Source organism: Sminthopsis crassicaudata, chromosome 6, assembly GCF_048593235.1.
Source record: "Sminthopsis crassicaudata isolate SCR6 chromosome 6, ASM4859323v1, whole genome shotgun sequence".
NCBI classification, from domain to species: domain Eukaryota; kingdom Metazoa; phylum Chordata; class Mammalia; order Dasyuromorphia; family Dasyuridae; genus Sminthopsis; species Sminthopsis crassicaudata.
In genome coordinates this window covers 16911843-16935496 of record NC_133622.1, presented here as the reverse complement: position 1 = coordinate 16935496, position 23654 = coordinate 16911843, and the positions used below count along the sequence as shown (strand labels likewise).

Sequence of the window (23654 nt, the reverse complement as noted above, 5' to 3'; positions counted from 1 at the left end):
CTTTAATAATGTAGGAGTCGCCTCCTGAGACGAGCTTGACAATTCTCTCACTTCAACTCTTTATTGGACTTAAAAGTGTCTTACTCGCCTCTTTCTTGATCACATGACATTATTTTTTATACAGAGGAAGACAACTTCTTATTTCTTCTAAATGTCAATGTCTGTGCACCTTTAAAACTACATAAATACCAAATTAAGATAACTTTGGTCAAAAATTACAGTCCTTTGGGGATCTCTGAGCATGGAACTCTAAAGGAAAAAAATAATCAAGCAACTTCTGTGATCCAGTCTTCTTAGACAATGTCTTTCCAAAAATATATCAAAGCACACCATGTACACAGATCACATGAATAATCCAAATGGAAAAAGACACACAAAGTGTAAAGGAGATGAAAGAGGTACTTAGCTTCTGTATTTATACTATGCTTATGAACAAGTTTAAAAGATAGTACAAAAAATGAACGGGAGAAGGAAATGGCAAACCACCCCAATATCTCTGCCAAGAAAATCCCAAATAGAGTCATGGAGAGTTGGGACAGAACTGAAAAAGTCACAGTAATAAAACGGGTGTTTTATACTGTTCACCCCACAATTCCATTGGGAGTTTACATCAAACGTTATTAGTAAAGTTGTTTACAATACTATTTCATTAGTGGTCTGTCCTATAAAAGGTTCCATATAGGTTTCATTTATCATATATATCAATTGTTTAAGAATATATACATGGTGCAGTGTTGAGTCATCTTATTTTCTTTAATGTTTTAATAATGTGTATGCAAAGTTGTGATTTATCTCCTCTTGACCATCAGATATGTTGTGTTTTTCAGATTTAATTTTAAAGTTTTCTGCAGTTTCACTTCGTGTAATAACTTTTCATAACCTATTGTTTTTGTAATTCAGAAGCTTGAAATGTAGATTTAGAATATATGTTACATAATTCTACCAATAAAGATGATATGAAAAAGAACACATTTTACTCTATCGTACAGCACAGGTGTTTCCTCATAATCTTAAATTTTTCTAGAAAAACTTATGACTTACACCTTACACCTTAAAAGTACACCTAAAAAAGGAATAAGTAAATGTTATCCATACCTAGAGAAAAAACCATGGACACTGAATGTGGATTGAATTGATCTGATTTTTATTGCACAATGTTACAAATATGGAAATATATGTGGAATTATACATGTAAACAAAAAAGAAAGAAATGAAGTAAAAAGGAGTTGGCTGAGGACTTTTCCTATATGACACATTCTACTAAGCAAAAAGAATGAATGGTAGTGATTGTTGAAATTTTTTTAATAAAATTATTGTAAACATGACAAAATTGACAATATATACAGATGTTCTTGCTTATATTGACTATTTAGATAAAGATATTTTGTAATTAAATATTTCCTTCCAAAGGTGAGCAATATAAAATCTGACTCATACACGTTATTTACTATCCAATAGAAAAACTATACAATTCGCTGACTATACATCTGTTCAGGTAGAGTTACATACAGTGGAAGACCAGGATAAGGGTCCATATGTCCTCAAATAGGTGACAGGGGATTGGAGGAATGCTTGTTCTTCCTCAGTCCAGGTGGCCCTTTCCTTCATACTCTGTGGAAATGGGAAATTTGGGGAGAGAGCAGTTAGCTGGAATTAGGTGGGAGGGAATCAGAGGGAAGAAAAGTATGTACTGCCATCATCACCATGCCAGCTTCACTGGAATCTAAAAAGATGCTCGTTCACTTGCCATATTCCCGGGACCTTTGTCCCCCCCCCCCCCCCCACTGCACACAGAGCTTGGATCTATACCAGTCACCTAGCAAGTAACAGCTGAGATTCATACTCAAACTTCAAACAAGTCAGACATTGTTTCCACCTTTTCTCGTTTTCTGACTCAGAGGAGGGCAAAGGGGGAAGTTATCCATACCAATCTATGTGGGGGACAGGGGACTAGTTGCAGATGGGGGTGAAACTTCACCATCCTCATTTGTTTATTAAGACACAAGCTGTAGATATCTGGTCATTTCTTAGGAAATTCAGCTTGTGAGAACAAGAGCTAGGGATGGTTCTCTAGCCCCCAAGTCACTGTTCAGAGGCAGCTGAGACCTCGGCAGCAACCAGCGACCCTTTGGGATATGGAGGATCTTTCAAAAAAGGAACCCCGGTGCTTATGGGAAGGATGGAGTGGGAAGTTGAGGAAAGAACAGAAGGTCCCAACTGTGCATTCTGACCTGGAGGGAATCTGGCAAAGTGCTTCCAGAGCTGGCCAGAGTAGTCAGGAGGGTCGTGGTGGTGGTGCCGAAGTTGGAGCCCAGGGTCCAGGGGTACGCTCTCTCCAGGCTGATCACTCTGATGCCTAAGGGGGGAGAGGGAATACAGGTTCAGTCCTGGCTGGGAATGACTCAGCATGGCAAGACCAATGTAAAAATGGAGACATGGACATGGGCAAGGGGAAATGGGGGGAAAAGGGAGAACTCACCAAACAGAAGAATGATGGTAGACATGAACACAGAGCTGCTCTGCACCAGAAATGTACTCCAAGCTCCTACAAGAATGGTGAGGTAGTCCTTCAGCCAGGCAAAAGGAAAAGGAAAATCTGGGGGAAAGAAGAAAAGGCCCCGTTTGTCCAAGTGTCCTGACAAATCGCTATTTCATCCTAACAAAAAAAACTCTGGAAGGTAGATTTTATCCTCATCCTAACAGAGGAGGAAAGTGGGGTAAACAGAAGTCAAGTGACTTACTTGTAGGATTTGAATTCATATTCCTTTCTCTAGGCCCTCTGTGCTATCTCTTACAGTCAGCCCATTCCTTCTTGCCTAATAACTGCTCTTTAATTTTATTAATAACTTTGATGATTTTTAGGATTTTAATGAGAATGTCTCTGATTATTTTGGGTGGCCAGAGAGGGCCACCACAGCCATGCTCTGCCCGCTTGATTCCTTTTCCTTGGACATTCTTCTTCTGTGTTTGTGTATAAGGTAGGAGGGAGATGGAGCAGCATGGGACTATCTTCCCTGGCCAACTACTGAGGACAGTGACATTTCTAGAGCCCTTTTGTATTTACAATGACCTTAGCGATGATTTCTTTATTTACAAATTCATTTTATCAGAACATAGAATCTTCAAACTTAGAGACAGAAAAAGTAGAGGACCAGAGGAAGGCCCAGGAAGGGAGGAATTCTACCTGTATTGATGGTCTTCTTAATCACCGAAGCAATTTGTCCCTTGAGCATAGAGTTCAGGACCTTGACCATCAGGATCAAACAGGTGCACAGGACCAGCAAGGAGAGGGCCAGGAGAATGAGTCCAATGGTCAGGTCAGAGAGACCGACATCCACAAATGCGTGTTTGCCTGTGGGAACCAGAGCAGCCACCCGTCATCATCTCTCTCTTCTTCATCACTTAACCCAGATACAGAGCGTTCTATAGAGCACAAGCTCTTACAGAAAGTGGTTGTAATTCACAGGTTTATATAATTCCCCCCAAAAGATCTCAGGAGATATTGAAATTAAATACAAATAACATTTAACCCTGGTCCCACACAGATTTTATAAAAAGCCATTTTGGATTTCTAAAAAGACTTAAAATGTGAGGACATGAGGGTTAACTGAACGATTTCCTACTCACACTTTGCAATGTTCTGTTTAGATGTTGTGTTCATGACGGTCCAGGTCATGTTCCCATTGGTCCAGGAGAAGCTGGGAGAGGTGCAGTTTTCTGGTGAGGGAACAGTAACATTTCTTAATGCCTAAATGACACAATAAAGGAAAAAAAGCTTGTTATTGAAAATGGCATTTTGGAAAATTCGATTTCATTGCACATGGCGTACTAGCCAATGAATCCTCACTTTCCCCGTCTTCTCTACTCCACCTTTCCCATAATGCTTAGAAAAGGCCTTCTGTCTCTGTGCTTGGTCCATAGACCATGGAGCATCTAAAGTCCAGACTCTGGGTTACTTCTGAAGGTCAGCCCAGCTGTGCTCAGCCTGAGCACTGTTACCCTGGAATGGGGACCTGAGCATCACTTGCTTTAGCTCTGTCTTAGAGAAGCATTCTGCTCCACAGAGTCTGAGGTAGAACTAAGGCAGGGTGAGGAGAGCTTTGGTATAGGGCTGATATTTACCACATATTTTACTGTTTTACACCAAGTCTTTATCAGGCTCTTGTTTTTGGCTGCCTCATTTCCCATAGCAATTTCATTTATGACTTTTTTATCCAGCTGGAAAAGCAACACACATGAGGAAAGAGTTAGCTTGTTCCTCACCTATAATTTGTGACTGAAAAGTTACTCTCCCAGGGGCTCCAGTGCACAGAAGACAAAACCCTGATGTACATAAAAGGGACACAAATTGGTCTCGTTCCCCAAGGACCTCACTTCTACATGGGACTGTCTCATCTTAACCTGACCCGCATCAGGCCAGATAGACCCTTTTGCCCTATTCTGGGGGGCCAGTACCACCAGCTCCTGGAAGCCTTGAAGGGGCTCGCATTTGGTCATCATATCTCCCAGTGCCTGGTTCAGAAAGGCAACAAAGCAACCAACAAAACAGTGATTGGGCCCCAAATGGCAGAATGGAGGTTCTGAAGAACACAACTGCCAATGTGGAGGGTCAAGCAAGCCCCTTAGCTCCACTCCCTCAAATAAAATGGGGGAGTCAGAGCAAGGAAAGGCATGTCTAACCGGCACTACAGATTGGGGGAAGAGACTTAGAGCTCTGCTTTCACAGGAACCTAGTCCACCACTGGCACCATTTCATTCTCATATTAAAATCAGAGGGAGTCTTGATGCTCACCCGGATAATGAGTTGGGTGAAGGGATCGGTGATGACTTTCAGGAGGTCAGGGACATTTTCCTCGCTATTGATATTAAAGGTTTCCACGATGGGATCGGTGAGGTGGTAGAGGTAGCCAGTGACCACCTCCACGGGCAGCAGCACCAGCACTAACAACCAGTTAAAGTAATCGTGGACAGTCGCTCCAGCAAAAGCCCTAAAGCAGGGAGAAAAAAACAAAGCAATTAATGGGATGGGTTTTTTTCACTCTGAAATTATACCCCCCCCCATCCTTTCTTATGGCCCAATAGCATTCCATCACAATCATATGACATAAAGAATGTCTGAGGCCAGATTTTAACTATTCTTCTTAATCTTAATGAAATCATTATCAATTCAAGGTTATTGAAAACTCAGCTGAATTATGTGAACTTCTGAGTAGTTATTCCACACTCTGAAAGAACCACTGGAAGAGCAAGATGAGTATCTAGAGCAGAGTAAAGATTCTCACCTTTATAAAATACAGTTACAGCAGTGATTAAAAAAAAAAAAAAAAAAGCTTCATACCCTCGGAACCCATTTCTGTCTCCAGCCTGCATGAGGGCCACGATGGTCTTGGTCACTGGAGTCCCAATACTGGCTCCTATGATGATGGGAATGGCTGCCTTTACTGTCAGCACTGTCAAAGGAAAAAAAGAAAATGAAAATAAACTAGGGAAATTCGTAGGGAAAAGCTTCAACAAGCCAAGGAATTAACTTAGCAAAAAGTTAGGGAAACTATGAAGACCAAGAAAGAGGAATCTTTTCTACAATGTCTCCAACCAGTCAGTCACCCAGTCTTTGCTTGAAGATCTGGGTGAAGAACAACTCCCTACAGCGGCAACCAGGTGCCCACGGCTCTAAGTGGGGCAGGGCAACTGGACCTTTACCCATAGCAAAAAACGAGACCACTGGCAGCAATGTTGGGATATGTGGGCATGGCTCGGATCGAGACTGTAGCAAGAGCTCTGTCCCAAGCTTGGAAGGATGGAAAATCGGGGAGATGATGACTCTGGGGCACATAGGGAACAATTTCACAGTTCTAAAATTTGGCATGAAGTTCTTTCAAGAGATCCAGTTTGGCATAGGGACTGGGGCACTGGGGGAGAGGGGACCCTGCTGACTCACGTGAAGAGGATACCAGGCTGACAACGATGGATGTAGAGGTGATGAAACTCTGCACCAGGACTGTCAACAGCATGCCAATCATCAAGCCAGCCACAGGGTTGTTCAACACTGAACCATCTTGGAAAATCTTCCCAGCCATTTTCCCTGCAAAGAGAATGGAAAATTTTAAATTATATGTGGTTATATTAGGGACTTCTGGGCCATAGACCAAATTTAGAGGCCCCTGTGGGGGAAGGAGGAGTGAAGAAGAGTCACTGGCTGCTGAGGAAGGCAATGTGGCAGAGGACAGTGAGGGCTGAATTTGCTTAGAGCGGGGCTTGACACATAAATGATCTAGAAATGCTTATTCCCTTTCCTGATATGGGTTATTAGAGGAAAGAGAGAGACAGACACAAAGGGAGGGAGACTGGGAAGAATCTGTGGAGAGGGGGTTAAGGAAGGTCTCCGGGAGGCTGATTTGGACCAAAACGACCCCAATTTTCTAGTTGCTTTCCGGGGACAAATTTGACTTCTCACTCTTTCCACTTGAAACCATTTCTGTTGCCAACACAACATCTAACATCCAAATATGCATCTAACACAGATGCCAATCTCTGAATCCAAAGCTATGATTCAGACATCAATGCAAAGATACAGAGGGTCACCCTCAACACAACTTTTATCTGATGACCTAAGGTGCCCAACTATCACATTCTTCCACACAAATTTTTGATTCCTATTCCCTAAAGTGTCTTTTCCCCAAAGATTAGAGTGTAAGTAGGGAAGAGGGAAGAGAGAAGGGCAGAAAGAATGGAGAAGCATCCATGTCTCTGGAGTGGATGAAAAGATGAGACATCTTGGCCAGGAAGAGTTTAAGAAAGGGGACATTACTTGGGTTGAGTTGGCCAGTTGGTTGGCTACATGCTGAACCAAAAGCAACTCTTAAGCTACAAAAGCCACGCACAAACTTTTGATCTGTGCTGATATCGCGTCTCATACCTCCAACCAGTTGGAAAGCGCTGCCGAGAACATCCAAGGAACATACAAAGAAGTAGAGAAATCCCAGGAGGAGGATCCCTTTTCCGAACTCTCTGAAGACAGCAATTATTTTCCCTGTGGTGTCTTTCTCTGCAAAAACAAAGAGGAAGAGAATAAGCTTTTATTCAACATTTACTCTGTGCCAGCCCCTGTGCTAAAAGCTATACAAATTGCTTTAGTTATTGTGTCCATATATGTAAAGCTTGCTCTTGTGCAGGTGCACATACACACACACACACACACACACACACACACACACACACACACACACACACACAAAGGATCTGGCATTTTCTGGAATCTTGTCCCATCTCTTGCTAGCCAGGGGAAGGCAGGCTGGGGTTTTGCTTTTGTAAATGTTCCCAATGATGCTAGCCAGGTCTAGGAGGTTCAGCCCTTAGCTGCTGTTAATCTACAGAAAATGGCAAAGCATTCTAGGCTCTGTTAGGAAAATTGCAGAGAGAACTGAACAATAACAGAAGGGGAGCTGGCGATACCTGACCACTCCATCCCTGAGTCCCTAAAGTCAGGAACATCCTGTAGGTCTTGCTCCACCACTGGCTCTTCCACCACTGGCTCTTCCATCAATGCAATTTCACAAAAAGATGACAGAACTTCTATCTTACTTATAGGAGAATGGGCATTATCTGCCAAAGAAAGTAAAAAACCATCAGGAATAAGGTCTATTTCCCCAGGGGAGGAGTGGAAGATGGCAATGTCATGAGAGAACAGTACTCACTGCTAGGGCTTCTTTTATCTAACTTTGTCTTTTCCAGATATAGTGGATCTTCAGTGCTCTTCTTAGCATCACAGTGGGAGTTTTCCAATGGAGATAGAGGTGGAGTTGCCATGGTCTGAATAATGAAATTTAAAACAAAATATGCATCACCATTTTAGATCACCATGGACAGCAGGACAATTAATCACACAATAATAGCATCAACAAAACAAAAACCAAAAAATAAGTTCTAGAGCTCATTAAAACTCATTAAAAAACAAAGAAACAAAGGGTGAACTCATGGGGCCATTTTGTAAATTTCATCCATACATTCGGCTTTGCTATTAAATCATCCCTTCTCCCTGCATTCATTCTTTCTTTCCTCCTGCCCCAACTTCATAATAAATCACTAATCCTGGTCTTAGTCATTGCCTTCCTGGATTCCTCTACTCTTCCTCATTAATGTCTAACGTGTAAGTGTCTCATTCAAGTATCATTTTACAGATGAAGGAACTGAGGCTACTGCAGAAGGAGTCCCAATATCTTCCAGATGGGAAATAACAGATCTTCTGCCTCCACAGCCAGCCCCATTCCTACTCCTAACTTCTGCTCCCTCTGGCCATCCTTGTCATCAACACTGCATTAAAATTTTGGATCCTTTCTCTCTTGGCATTAATTAGCCCACTGCCCTCACCTACAGAAGCCTGGAGCTTCTGCACCCTTCTAACAACCAAGGGGATCAATCCTTCCCATGTGCATATTCCCCTATAAAAACTGCCTCCCCATAAGTCTGATAATTGACCCACATCAAAGCCCCAAAGCTACTGAAAAGTGATAGCTCTATGACTCCATTTTTTTTTCCTGCTGAGGCAATTGGGACTAAGGGACTTGCCTAGGGTCACACAGATAGGAAGTGTTAAGTGTCTGAGGTCAGATTTGAACTCAGATCCTCTTGATTTCAGAGCTGGTGCTGGATCCACTGAGCCTCCTAGCTGCCATTCTTCCATTCAGAAAAAAACCCTCCTTCCAGGGAGAGCAAATAGCCAACCATCCCTTCCCCACAAGCCCTGATCCCCCCTCAGGATAACCTTGTGAAATCCCTGGGGATCTGGGCTGTGGGCACAATCTGCCCACTCAATAGACAGCAGAGAGAAATATGTGGATGTCTAATAAATAGCCTGTGCTTCTTTAATCTCAAAACCTAAAGAATCAAAAGCTGAAATTTAGTGATTAGTGAAAACTGATTAGTGAAAACCCCAATTGCCTCAGGGAAAAAAAAAAAAGAAATCTGGTGATTAAAAAAGAGGTAGGGAGGTGCCACAGTGGATTGAATGCTAGGCCTGGAGTCAGGAAGACAACTTCCTGAATTCAAATGTAGTTCCAACCACCAGCTTTGTGACCTTGGGCAAGTCACTTAATGCTGTTTGCCTCAGTTTCCTCATCGGTAAATTGAGCTGGAAAATGAAACGGAACACCACCCTGCAGTAGTTTTACTATAAAACCCACAGATGGGTGAAAGAACGCTCAGATCGGACAAAAAGCAATTGGGCTACAATTTTTAAACCTCCCTTCGTGCTCCCCAGAAATGCTAGAAAATACCCCGTACGGTCTCGGCCAGCAAGAAGTAGAGCTTTGTGGAGAAAAAAAAAAGTAGAGAGAACCTTTCAATGACTGGCAGAGAAAAGAAAAGCTTTCTCCCTGGCGAAGGCCAGCAGGGACGGCCCACGATGGCTAGGGGCAGCTGAAGGAGCGCCAAACTCCAGCCAAGCTTACCTGAGGTCTGCAGGATCTGTCCAAGGTGCTTAAAGTGGCCCAGATGTGAGCTGTAGTGGGAGCTGGCTTCTCAGCACAGGGCAGGGGGGGCAGTCCAGGGAAGGGGCCCGCAGACTCTCACCCTCGTTCTCGGTCACCAGGGTCCCTTCTCTTTCCAACCCTTAGCCCGGCCACAGGAGCTGGGAGCTCAATTCGGCCCACTGAGAGTTGTGGATACTTCGGTGCGAGTCTCCCCGGAGGCCCAGGAACGTTCCTTCAGAAGAAGGGAAGGTGACGCCAAAGGAGCTTCTTCTTCTGATCTGGCTTCATGAGCCTGGAGGACAGCTTTTTATAGCAGGATTTGAGAAGGAGTGGGTGGGAAGGCTGGCTGATTGGAGCCCTCTGGACAAAAGCCAAAACTGTTTACCTAATCAGGCTCCTGTTCTCACCTCCTAGAACCCCCCACCCACCATCAGCACATTTCCAAGCCAACGTTTTCCTCAGGTTTTCATTCATTTTGCAGAAAGAAATGCAAACTAGGGAGAAGCAGAGCAGGGGGTCCAGTGCATTAAAAGGTTGATGTCTAATGAGCATCCATTGGTCTTTATTGGGGTTCAATCAAGAATTTCAAGACTTTGGGCTGATCACTTGGTTCACCCTTCACTTTAGTATCTTTTTCACTCAAGGCACATCACTGAACTTCCTAGTGGCCCACACCACTGTCTAACTATCCAAGTTGAAGAGGTGTCAACTAGCCTTGGTGGGTAAGTCCTTCATCCTCCATTCCCTTTATTGATGAGTTCACAGGTCTAGTCCCAAAACAGCCTTCCAAACAACCCAAACAAAACCAGACTCGGAAAAGAAATGCTGCACCTAGATAGCAAACTCTATCACATTGCTTGTTATCTTGGAGAGGGGAAGGGAGAAAAAGTGTAGCTCAAAATCTTATAGAAGTGAATGTTGAAAATTATGTTTACATGTTATTGGAAAAAATAAACTACTATGGGGGAGAAGGGGGCTGGAGAGGGAATCTGGAGTTGCAACAGAAGTATCTTCCTGGCCTCCATGGCACTTCTATTATATGTACTTACTCCCTACCCAAAAGCTTTGCAGCTCAGAGCTTCTGCCGGGAATGCTGGAACTATCTGTGACTTCCAGGCCGATTCCTCTTTCACTTCAAGCCACTAGTCAGAAATGACCAAACTGTCCTGGTCAGTAGAGGCTTCCCTTGTCCTCAAGGAGCTGCCGGACCAATCTATCATCTTCCAGTTCTGGAAGAATCCCCAGTGATAAACCAGAAAGCCCTCATTGGGCCTGATCTGCACCTACTGTCTTTCCACATTATTCCTCCAGACTGGGAAATGTGACCTCCAACATTCAAATGCACAGTGGTGACATTGGCTTAATTAGTGAAGAGAATCTATCCAGCAAATTGTAGATCATACTTTGAGATTTGAGGAGAGAATTTGAGGGGGAGGAAGGATGAGTATGTGAGGTGAAGTGTCACCCAATAATCAATCAACAACTTTTCCTTTAAACAACATCCTCTTCAGATGGGAAACCATTTTCCCCCATTTACCCATCAGTTATCATTCTTTCAGCACTGTGTGCTAACTAAGTTAACTAAGGACTATGGATGAGCTATTTTCTATTCTTGTACATAATCACTAAAGTCCTTCAAAGGTCAGCTCAAAAAATAGCCTTTTACTTGAAACTTTCCCTGAACTTTCTGTCTTTCTCTCTATATCTGTCTGTCTCTGTCTGTCTTTCTCTGTCTCTCTCTGTCTTCCCTCCACCTGTACCTCTCCCAGACATGAATCTCTAACAAGATACAAATACTAATATTAGAAAAATCTAGGTGCTGCGCCGCATATAATGCTACAATTGGAATGAGGAAGGCTTTCAAATCTAACCTCAGACACATAATAGTTTGGGATCCTGATTGCCTCCGTTCCTTAACTATAAAATGAGCTAGAAGAGGAGATGCAAACCACTCTAGGATCTTTACCAAGAAAACCCCAGATGCAGTGATAAAGAGTTGGGCATGACTGGACAAACAACAATATTATTGGCAGAGTAAAAGTGGGCAAAAAGTGGGCAGGAACTATGAACTTGGGGGCTCTCTGTGGAATGGGAGAATAAACTCTGGATCTAAAGTTAGAGCACTTGTTCCTAACTTTCTCTGTGACTTTGGAGAACAGTTATAGCTCACAGGTATACAGCATTTACTATGTTCTAGGCACTGTTTTAAAAACTTTACAAACATCTCATTTGTTTCTTACAAAATTCCAAAGTCATTCCCATCTGATCATCCTAGAAGTTTGCTATCACTTCAGTGTATTTCATTTTGCTTGAATTTGTGTACAACTTTCCAGGGTTTTCTGAAAACATCCTGCTCATCATTTTAAATAGAGCAATAATATTCTATCAGAAACACATGCCATAATTTATTCATCCATTCCCTAATCGATGGTCATCTCCTCAGTTTCCAGTTTTTGTTCTGAGAAGAGAGCTTCTGTAAAGGGCAGTAACTTTGGGGACAAATAATTAAGGCTCAGTATGAGTGAATTAATTCAACTGCAAAGTGTCAACTTGTAGAAATATACTAAGTGCAGGTAAAGTAAATAACCTTTATCTTATCAATTCCAAGGCTTTCATTCAATGAGCTTACATACTAATGAAATTTTGCTATGAATTTTGACTAAATAAACAAAAAACAATAATACCTTATTTTAAGTATACTTCTCTAAAGTTCTGGCTGTCTACATCACGCCCATTCCTTTGTTTTTGAACATAGATAGGCATGTCCTCCCTGACTTCTCAGGAAGGTGAGAACCCCCAAAATGAGAGCCCAAAATATACTACACACAAGGTGCTAACTCAGTGGAATTGAGAAGACAATAGGTACCTAGTTTACATGTACTTAGTATAGTTCTAAAAGTTAACACCTTGTAGGAGTAAATCAATCCTACTGAGCCTTAAGTATATTTCTCCAAAGTTGCTGCTCTTTACAAGCTGCTGAAAATATTTTTGTAGAACTTAGAGGTTCCTTTTCTTTTCTAAAATATTTCATTCAGGATTCATGCCTACTAGTGGTATTGCTAGTTTTAAAGGATATACATGATTTTATAGCCCTTTGGGCAAGGTTCATGTTTTTAAAAAGGGGATTCTTACAGGGACTAGATGACTTATGTTTCTCCCAGCTCTGAAATTCTGTGATTCTAGTAGTGATGTAACCCTGCTTTCTCTGATGCCTCAGTTACTTGCAGGGCTCACAGTAGGTTAGCACTTGGTAGGTTCTTGGCAAATATTAGTTGAATGAATAAAGAAAGAAGTAAATGTCTTTTCATTTAGCACTGGCCCCAAGAAAGAAATGAAAATGTTCTCATAGTTTTATACACGTTATCTTTAATTTATTCAGCAAAGAGTTAGTAAGAATCAGCTATGTGTAAAGTCCTCTATTAGACACTGGGTAAATGAAAGTAAAATGACAAATGAAAGCAAATTAAAGTAAAATGAAATGAAGGTAAAAATAAATAAATAAATAAATAGGCTTTCATTCAATGAGCTTACATAATACTGAAATTTTGCTATGAATTTTTACTTAAAAAAAAAAAAAAACAAGCTTTTCTATTCCTTCACTGAAAGTAGCCTCATATTTCACCACTAATTTTTCTCCAGCAGTTCTTGCTCTGGGTCGGTGAATTTTTAAAAAATGATATAAATTATTGATTCATGACATTTCAATGTAATCGATTTCTTTTGTAATCCTATGTGTTCTGTTTTATCTATTTCAAAATATTATTTGGAGAAAGAATACATAGATTTTTTTTATAATATTATCCCTTGTATTCATTTTTCCAAATTACCCCCCCTCCCTCTATTACCCTCCCCCCGACGACAGGCAATCCCATACATTTTACATGTGTTACAATATAGTCTAAGTACAATACATGTGTGTGAATATCATTTTCTTGTTGTACAATAAACATTAGAATCCGAAGGTACATGCAACCTGGGTAGACAGATATTAGTGCTAACAATTTACATTCACTTCCCAGTGTTTCTTCTCTGGGTGTAGCTACCTCTGTCCATCATTGATCAACTGGAGGTGAGTTGGCTTTTCTTTATGTTGAAGATTTCCACTTCCATCAGAATACATCCTCATACAGTATTGTTGTTGAAGTGTACAGTGATCTTCTGGTTCTGCTCATTTCACTCAGCAACAGTTGATTTAAGTCTCTCCAGGCCTCTCTGTATTCCTCCTGCTGGCCATTTCTTACAGAGCAATAATATTCCATAACCTTCATATACCACAATTTACCCAACCATTCTCCAACTGATGGACATCCATTCATCTTCCAGTTTCTAGCTACAACAAAAAGAGCTGCCACAAACATTTTGGCACATACAGGTCCCTTTCCCCTCCTCAGTATTTCTTTGGGATATAAGCCCAGTAGTAGCGCTGCTTGCTGGGTCAAAGTATGCACAGTTTGATAACTTTTTGGGCATAATTCCAGATTGCTCTCCAGAATGGCTGGATTCTTTCGCAACTCCACCAGCAATGTATCAGGGTTCCAGTTTCCCCACATCCCCTCCAACATTTATCATTATTTGTTCCTGTCATCTTAGCCAATCTGACAGGTGTGTAGTGGTATCTCAGAGTGGTCTTAATTTGCATTTCTCTGATCAGTAGTGATTTGGAACACTCTTTCATGTGAGTGGATATAGTTTCAATTTCTTCATCTGAGAATTGTCTGTTCATATCCTTTGACCATTTATCAATTGGAGAATGGTTCGGTTTCTTATAAATCAGGGTCAGTTCTCTATATATTTTGGAAATGAGACCTTTGTCAGAACCTTTGTTTTTAAAAGTATTTTCCCAATTTGTTACTTCCCTTCTAATCTTGTTTGCATTAGTATTATTTGTACAGAAACTTTTTAGTTTGATGTAATCAAAATCTTCTATTTTGTGATCAATAATGATCTCTAGTTCTCCTCTGGTCATAAATTCCTTCCTCCTCCACAGGTCTGAGAGGTAGACTATCCTCTGTTCCTCTAATCTATTTATTATCTCCCTCTTTATGCCTAAATCATGGACCCATTTTGATCTTATCTTGGTATATGGTGTTAAGTGTGGATCCATATCTAATTTCTGCCATACTAATTTCCAGTTTTCCCAACAGTTTTTTCCGAATAATGAATTTTTATCCCTAATGTTGGTATCTTTGGGTTTGTCAAAGACTAGATTGCTATAGATGTACCCTTTTTTGTCCTTTGTATCTAATCTGTTCCACTGATCTACCGGTCTATTTCTTAGCCAATACCAAATGGTTTTGGTGACTGCTGCTATATAATATAGCTTTAGATCAGGTACACTTAGACCACCTTCCTCTGAGTTTTTTTTTCATTAGTTCCCTTGCAATTCTCGACCTTTTATTCTTCCATATGAATTTTGTTGTTATTTTTTCTAGGTCATTGAAATAGTTTCTTGGGAGTCTGATTGGTATAGCACTAAATAAATAGATTAGTTTGGGGAGTATTGTCATCTTTATTATATTCGCTCGGCCTATCCAAGAGCATTGAATGTCTTTCCAATTATTTAAATCTGATTTTATTTTTGTGGCAAGTGTTTTGTAATTTTTCTCATATAATTCCTGACTTTTCTTTGGTAGATGGATTCCCAAATACTTTATACTCTCAACATTTGTTTGGAATGGAATTTCTCTTTGTATCTCTTGCTGTTGCATTTTGTTAGTGATATATAAAAATGCCGAGGATTTATGTGGATTTATTTTGTATCCTGCCACTTTGCTGAAATTTTGAATTATTAAAAGAATACAAAGATTGACCAAAAGGTCCATAAAACACAAAAAAATTAAGAATGGCTTAATTTAAGGGGAAGCAAGGTGGCAAAGTACAATGAAGAAGACATGAGTTCAAATCTTATGTCAATTAATTCCCATAATTCTGGAGAAATAATAAGGAGGGACAGAAGAGAAAACCAAATAGGTGTCTGAAACATAGGACCGGGGCCATGCTGAGGAAGCTGAGGGCAAGTGGCTTGCTCACTATTGTCCCCAAAATACCCAAAACAAACAAAAAACAATCACAATTCCAGGTAGGATATTGTTGGAGAAAGACACTAGACTAGAAGGCAGAAGAACAGAATTCCAATTTTAGTTCTGCTACATATCATGGGAACTCGTGCAGTTTTTTCATTTGTGGTGGTCAGCTTCTTCATTTATAAATTCAGAGAACTGGACAAGATCTATGAAGCCCCTCCCTCGCTTCCTTCCTTTCCCTTACTTCCTTCTTTTCCTTCCCTCCCTGTATTCTTTTTTCTTTCTTTTAGGAGCAGACTAGGTCATCTGTAAAGCCCCTTCCTTCTGTCTCTGTCTCTCCCTTTTTCCTTTTTTTCTTCATTCTTTCTCTCAACATAATTCATAAAACAATGTATATTAAAAATAAATAAACTTTTAAAAGTAAAGATATGTCAGAGTTTAATTACTCCAGCTTTGGCTGTCTGTTAACTAAAATGGAGATGTTTGAATTCCTGTTCATCTATAATAAAGGGTAAGTCCTGATCAAAATAGAAAGTTAAAAAAAAAGGAAGATACTCTATCATCTCTGAAGTTCCTTTCTTCTTTTTTCTTTCCTGTCTTCCTCCATACCAGTGAGTTATCCTATCTCACTCAGATTGGAAGTGTAACAGCCACTCACTGTTCACCTGAGCCTGGTGTCCCTCCTTAGGCGTGGTGGTTTTCCACTTCTGCAGGCTCATCCTATTGAAGCCAGGCTTAATGGAGACACCTGATGGGCTCATGAGCTTTATAACACCTTAGAATTCAGGGCTCCAAGGATCCACCAGCCTCGGCTCCCTAGGAGCAAGGACTACACATGTCAACCAACAAACACAGCCAGTTCCTCTCCCCTTCAACAATCTAGGAGTGCTAGTTCTCCTGAGATGAGCTTCAACTCCTTTTTGGACTTAAAAGTGTCTTACTTGCCTCTTTCTTGATCACATGACCTTATTTTTCATACTGAGAAAGAGAACTTCCTAGTTCCTCTAAATATCAATGTCTGTGCACCTTTAAACTACATAAATAGCAAATTAAGATAAATTTTGTCAAAAATTACACTCCTTCTGTTCTGTATTACTGATGCTTTTAATGAACTACTTTTTATAGCTTTATTCAAAACAATCTTTCATAGTAAAATTGTCATTTAATTCAGTGATTACTTATTTCTCTAATATAATTGTGGCTTTTTTCATTAGGAAAAACGCAACTTTCTTAACATGATTATGCTTAAAAATGTTTTTAATGAAATTTTTTGATTTGGTACTTGAGGGTGACAATGGGCATGTGTGTGAATGGAAACAGGCCCATGACTTATTGCTTTCTTCCATACAAGGGTAAGAAAACATATGGATGTTTAATATTTTTTTCCATTGTATAGGACACTGTCAACTATTCACAGTCACTCTAAAGAAGCTGGAAATAAGCAAAGTTTGGGGTTTGGTCTTGTTGTGATTGTTATTTTTTTTTCTATTTTTAGAGAAAAGATTAAACTTGAAATATCAGACTGACAAGTTCCAATAAAGTTCCTTGAAAAGCAAAAAAAAAGTTACAATCCTTCAGGGATATCTGAGCATGGAACTCTAAGGGGGGAAAAATCAAATAACTTCTGTGATCCATTCTTCTTGACCAATCAGTTCAAGGACAATGTCTTTCCAAAAGTATGTCAAAGCATACCAAGTACACAGATCACAGGAATAATCCAAATGGAAAAAGACAAAGTGTAAAGGAGATCAAAGAGGTACTTAGGTTCTGTATTTATAGTATGCTTACGAACAAGTATAAAAGATGAACATGAGAAGAAAATGGCAAACTACTCCAATATGTCTGTCAAGAAAATCCCAAATGGACTCATGGAGAGTTGCGACACAACTGAAAAAGTCACAGTAACAAAATGGGTGTTTTCTATTGTTTACCCCACAAATACATAGGGAGTTTACTTCAAACTTTATTAGTAAACTTGTTTACAATACTTTTTCATTGGTGGTGTGTCCTATAAAATGTTCCATATAGGTTTCATTTATCATATATATCAATTGTATAAGAATATATACATGGTGCAATATTGAGGCATCTTATTTTCTTTAATGTTTTAATAATTTGTATATAAAGTTGTGATTTAATTTATCTCCTCTTGACCCTCAGATATATTGTGTTTTTTGAGATTTAATTTTAAAGTTTTCTGGAGGGGCAGCTAGGTGGCCCAGTGGATAGAGCACCCACCTTGAATTCAGGAGGACCCCAGTTCAAATCTGGTTTCAGACACTTAACACTTCCTAGCTGTGTGACCCTGGGCAAGTCACTTAACCCCAGCCTCAGGGGGAAAAAGAAAGTTTTCTGTAGTTTCACTTTGTGCAATAACTTTTCATAAGGTACATTATTTTTGTAATTCAAAAGCTTGAAAGGTATATTAAGAATATGTAAATAATCTCTATCAATAAAGATGATAAAAACAAATTTTACTCTATCCTACAACATAGGTGTTTCTCATATTCTTGAAAACTTATACCTTACACCTTGCACCTGAAAAGTATAGCTAAAAAAAGAAGTAAATATCATCCATAACTAGAGAAAAAACCATGGACACTGAATGTGGATTGAATTGATCAGATTTTTATTGTATAATGTTATAAATATGCAAACTAGAGAGAAGCAGAGCAGGGGGTCCAGTATATTAAAAGGTTTATGTGTAATGAGAATCTGTTGGTGTTCATGTGGGGCTCAATCAAGAATTTCAAGACTTTGGGCTGATCACTTGGTTCACCTTTCACTTTAGTATCTTTTTCACTCAAGGCACATCACTGAACTTCCTAGTGGCCCTCACCATTGCCTAACTATCCAAGTTGAAGAGGTGTCAACTAGCCTTGGTGGGCATGTCCTTCATCCTCCATTCCCTTTATTGATGAGTTCACAGGTCTACTCCCAAAACAGCCTTCCAAACAACCCAAACAAAAACAGACTCGGAAAAGAAATGCTGCACCTAGATAGCAAACTCTATCACATTGCTTGTCATCTGGGAGAGGTGCAGAGGGGAAAATGTAGCTCAGAATGTTAAAAAAGTGAATGTTGAAAATTATCTGTACATGTCATTGGAAAAAATAAATATTGGAGAGGGAATCAAGAGTTGCAACAGAAGTATCTTCTTAGCTTCCATGGGACTTCTATCATATGTACTTATTCCCTACCCAACAGCTTCAGAAAGGACCAAACTGTCCTGGTCAGTAGAGGCTTCCCTTCTCCTCAAGGAGTTGCAGGACCAATCTATCATCTTCCAATTCTGGAGGGAATCCCCAGTGATAAACCAGAAAGCCCTCACTGGGCCTGATCTGCACCTACTGTCTTTCCACATTATTATTCCAGACTGGGAAATGGGACCTCCAACATTCAAATACACAGTGGTGACCTTGGCTCAATTAGTGAAGACAATCTCTCCAGCAAATTGTAGACCATACTTTGATATTGAGAAGAGAACTTGATTGAGTGCTATTATTGTTCTATTGGAACAGTGGACTTTTAGAATTTGAGTACTTGTCTTAACCCTTCAATAACAATTTCAGAGAGAATTTGAGGGGGAGGAAGGATGAGTATGTGAGGTGAAGTGTCACCCAACTAATCAATCAACAACTTTTCCTTTAAACATCATCATTTCAGATGGGAAGCCATTTTTCCCCATTTACCCATCAGTTATCATTCTTTCAGCACTGTGTTAACTAAATTAACTAAGGACTATGGATGTGCTATTTTCTATTCTTGCACATAATCACTATAGTTCTTCAAAGGTCAGCTCAAAAATAGCCTTTTACTTGAAACTTTCCCTGAACTTTCTCTGTCTCTGTCTTTCTCTCTGTGTGTGTCTCTCTGTCTCTGTCTCTGTCTCTCTCTCTTTCTCTCTCTCTCTCTCTCTCTCTCTCTCTCTCTCTCTCTCTCTCTCTCTCTCTCTCTGTCCCCTCCCTCCATCTCTCGCTGCCCCAGACATGAATCTCTAACAAAGTACAAATACTATTATTAGGAAAATCTAGGTGCTGCACTGCAAATAATGCTGCACTTGGAATGAGGAAGGCTTTCAAATCTAATCTCTGACACATAATAGTTTGGGATCCTGATTGCCTCAGTTCCTTAACTATAAAATGAGCTGGAAGAGGAGATGCAAACCACTCTAGGATCTTTACCAAGAAAACCCCAGATGAAGTGATAAAGAGTTGGGCATGACTGGAAAAACAACAATATTATTGGCAGAGTAAAAGTGGGCAAAAAGTGGACAGGAACTATGAACTTGGGGGCTCTCTGTGGAATGGGAGAATAAACTCTGGATCTAAAGTTAGAGCACTTGTTCCTAACTTTCTCTGTGACTTTGGAGAACAGTTATAGCTAACAGGTATACAGCATTTACTATGTTCTAGGCACTGTTTTAAAAACTTTACAAACATCTAATTTGATTGTTACAAAATCCCAAAGTCATTCCCATCTGATCATGCTTAAAGTTTGTTATTACTTCACTGTTTTTCACGTTGCTTGAATTTGTGGACGACTTTCCAGGTTTTTCTGAAAACATCCTGCTCATCATTTTTCATAGAGCAATAATATTCTATCAGAATCACATGACATAATTTATTCATCCATCCCCCAATTGAGGGGTATCCCCTCAGTTTCCAGTTTTTTGTTCTGAGAAGAGAGCTGCTGTAAAGGGCAGGAACTTTGGGGACATATAATTAAGGCTCAGTATGAGTGAATTAATTCTACTGCCAAGTGTCAACTTGTAGAAGTATACTAAGTGCAGGTAAAGTAAATAACCTTTATCTTATCAATTCCACTGAGGTGTTAAACCTTATTTTGAATATATTTCTCTAAAGTTCTGGCTCACTACATCACCCACATTCCTTTGTTTTCGAACATAGGTAGGCATGCCCTCCCTAACTTCTCAGGGAGGTGGGAACCCCCAAAATGAGAGCACAAAAAGGTGTTAACTCAGTGGAATTGAGAAGACAATGGTTACCTACTTTACATGTACTTAGTATAGTTCTACAAGTTGACACTTTGTTGTAGGATTAAATCCATCCTACTGAGCCTTAAGTATATTTCTCCAAAGTTGCTGCTCTTTACAAGCTGCTGAAAATATTTTTGTAGGACCTATAGGTTCCTTTTCTTTCTTAAAAATTTTATTCAGGATTCATGTCTCCTAGTGGTATTGCTAGGTTAAAAGATATACATGATTTTATAGCCCTTTGGGCAAGGTTCATATTAAAAAAAAAAAAACAGATTCTTACAGGGACTAGATGACTTACAATGTTTCTCCCAGCTCTGAAATTCTATGATTCTACTAGTGATGTAACCCTGCTTTCTCTGATGCCTCAGTCACTTGCAGGGCTCACAGTAGGTTAGCACTTAGTAGGTGCTTGACAAATATAGTTGAATGAATAAAGAAAGAATTAAATCTCTTTACATTTAGCACTGGCCCCAAGAAAGAAATGAAAATGTTCTCATAGTTTTATACTTGTTACCTTTAACTGATTTCAATTCAACAAAGAATTACTTAAACATAAGTGCAAAACCCTCTATCAGACACTGGGAAAACCAAAGTAAAATGAGAAATGAAAGTAAATAAAAGTAAAATGAAATGAAAATAAAAAGGCCTTCACTCAATGAGTTTCCATTCTAATGAAATTCTGTTATGAATTTTGACTTTAAAAAAAACAACCTTTTCTATTCCTTCACTTAAAGTAGCCACACATTTCACCACTAATTTTCCTCCAGCAGTTCTTATTCTGGGTCTGTGAATTTCTAAAATAAAATAAATTATTGGGTCACTGCCTCTTAATGTAATTGATTTTTCTTGTAATTCTATGCGTTCTATTTTATATATTTTCAAGTATTCTTCGGAACAGAATCCATACATTGCCCCAAAGGTCCATAAAACACAAAATGATTAAGAATGGCTGATTCAAGGGGAAGCAAGGTGACAAAGTACACTCAAGAGGACATGAGTTCAAATCTTATCTCAGATAATTCCTAGAATGCTAGAGGAAAAAGGAGAGAGAAAAGGAAACCAAGTAGTTGTCCAAGCAGTAGGACAGGGGCCATGCTAAGGAAGCCAAGGGCAAGTCACTTGACGCCTATTGCGCCCAAATATCCAAAACAAACAAACAAAAAAGAATCACAATTCTAGGTAAGGTATTGTTAGAGAAAGACACTAGTCTAGAAGGCAAAAGAACACAATTCGGATTTTAGCTCTGCTACATACCATGGGACCTCATGCAGTTTTTTCATCTGTGGTGCTCAGATTCTTCATTTATAAAATCAGAGGACTGGACAAGATCTATGAAGTTCCTCCCTTCCTTTTTTTTCTTTCCTTCCTTCTTTCCATCTCTCTCTTTTTTCTTTTTGTCTTTTAGGAGGAAAAGGATCATCTGTAAAGCCCCTTCCCTCCTTCTCTCTCTATCTCTCCTTTTTTCCCCCTTTTTTTCCTTCATTCTTTCTCTCAACATAATTCATAAAACAATGTGTATTAAAATAAATAAACTTTTAAAAGTAATGATATGTCAGAGTATAATTACTCCAGGTTTGGCTATCTGTTAACTAAATGTTTGAATTCCTGTTCATCTATTGTAAAGGATAAGTCCTGATCAAAATAGTAAGTGAAAAAAAAAAAAAAGGAAGATACTATATCATCTCTGAAGTTCCTTTCTTCTTTATTTTCTTTCCTGGCTTCCTTCCTCCATACCAGAGAGTTATCCTATCTCACTCACATTGGAAGTGTAACAACCACTCACTCTTCACCTGAGCCTGTTGGCCCTCCCTGGGCACCCTGGTGGTTTCCCACATGTGTGGAAGCTCATCCTATTGATGCCAGACTTAGTGGAGACACCTGATGGGCTCATTAACTTTGTAACATCTTAGAACTTCAGGGCTCCAAGAATCCACCAGCCTCAGCTCCCTAGGAGCAAGGATTACACGTGTCAACCAACAAATACAGCTAGAGTTCCTCCTCCCTCTAACCATCTAGGAGTGTTCTTCCTCCTGAGACGAGCTTGACAATTCTCATTTCAACTCCTTTTTGGATCTAAAAATGTCTTATTCGCCTCTTCCTTGATCACATGACATTATTTTTCATATTGAGGAAGAGAACTTCCTATTTCCTCTAAATATCAATGTCTGTGCACCTTTAAAACTACATTTAAGACAACTCATGTCAAAAATTACAGTCCTTCAGGGATATCTGAACTCTAAGAGAAAAAAATAGTCAAATAACCTCTGCAATTCAGTCTTTTGAATTAGTTCAAGAACAATCTGTCTTTCTGAAAATATGTCAAAGCACACCAAGTACACAGATCACATGACCAATCCAAATGGAAAAAAAAGACATAGAAAGTGTAAAGGAGAGCCAAGAGGCACTAAATTTCTGTATTTATAGTATGCTTATGGACAAGTTTAAAAGATAGTACAAAAAATGAACGGGAGAAGAAAATGGCAAAGCACTCCTCTATCTCTGCCAAGAAAATCCCAAACAGAGTCATGGAGAGTTGAGATACAACTGAAAAAGTCACAGTAATAAAATAGGTGTTTTCTATTGTTTACCCCACAATTACATTGGGAGTTTTCTTCAAACTTTATTAGTAAAGTGGTTTATAATACTTTTTCATTGGTGGTCTGTCCTATAAAAGATTCCATATATGTTTATCAATTGTTTAAGAATATACACACGGTGCAATATTAAAGCAGCTATTTTCTTAATGCTTGAGTAATTTGTATATAAAGTCATGATTTATCTACTCTTGACCATCAGATATTGTGTTTTTTGAAATTTAATTTTAAAGTTTTCTGAAGTTTCATTTAGCGTAATAAGTTTTCATAACATACATTATTTTTGTAATCCAGAATCTTGAAATGCATATTTAGAATATGTACTATATAGTTTATCAATAAAGATGATAAAAAAGAACACATTTTACTCTATCCTACAACACAGGCTTTTCTCCTATCCTTAAAAAATTATTTCTAGAAAAACTTATTTATTCAAAATATTTCAATTACAAGAAGGACTTAAAAATGGGTTAAATAAATTATCCATGTCCAGAGAAACAACCATGGACACCGAATGTGGATTGAAGCATAGTATTTTCTCATTTTTGTTTGTCCCTTTGCCTTTTCTTCT

At 39.4% G+C, this 23654-nt stretch overlaps 1 protein-coding gene and 1 long non-coding RNA gene across 2 annotated transcripts; both read right to left on the bottom strand.

The window, feature by feature from the left end:
* Positions 1–1184: 1184 nt before the first annotated feature.
* LOC141546379 (sodium-dependent phosphate transport protein 2B-like) lies at positions 1185–6473 on the bottom strand. The gene is made up of 10 exons (XM_074274151.1): positions 6455–6473; positions 5939–6082; positions 5339–5450; positions 4793–4988; positions 4123–4218; positions 3628–3748; positions 3185–3352; positions 2480–2596; positions 2232–2356; positions 1185–1611 (listed from the first exon to the last, which is right to left on the bottom strand). The coding sequence occupies exons 1-10, from the start codon at positions 6471–6473 to the stop codon at positions 1492–1494; spliced, it is 1218 nt and encodes a 405-aa protein (XP_074130252.1). The 3' UTR covers positions 1185–1491.
* Positions 6474–6922: 449 nt separating this feature from the next.
* Positions 6923–7806, bottom strand: LOC141546344 (uncharacterized). Its single transcript, XR_012483275.1, has 3 exons — positions 7695–7806; positions 7453–7602; positions 6923–7045 (listed from the first exon to the last, which is right to left on the bottom strand). It is a non-coding gene; the product is annotated as an uncharacterized LOC141546344 (long non-coding RNA).
* Positions 7807–23654: the final 15848 nt, after the last annotated feature.

Bases quoted from the DNA above. Each gene is read 5' to 3' on its own strand.
- LOC141546379 (XM_074274151.1), bottom strand. The intron at 3,353-3,627 runs GTGAGTAGGAAA...TGGTTCCCACAG, and splicing joins TAAACAGAACATTGCAAAGT to GCAAACACGCATTTGTGGAT. The intron at 2,357-2,479 runs GTGAGTTCTCCC...CTCCCCCCTTAG, and splicing joins TACCATCATTCTTCTGTTTG to GCATCAGAGTGATCAGCCTG.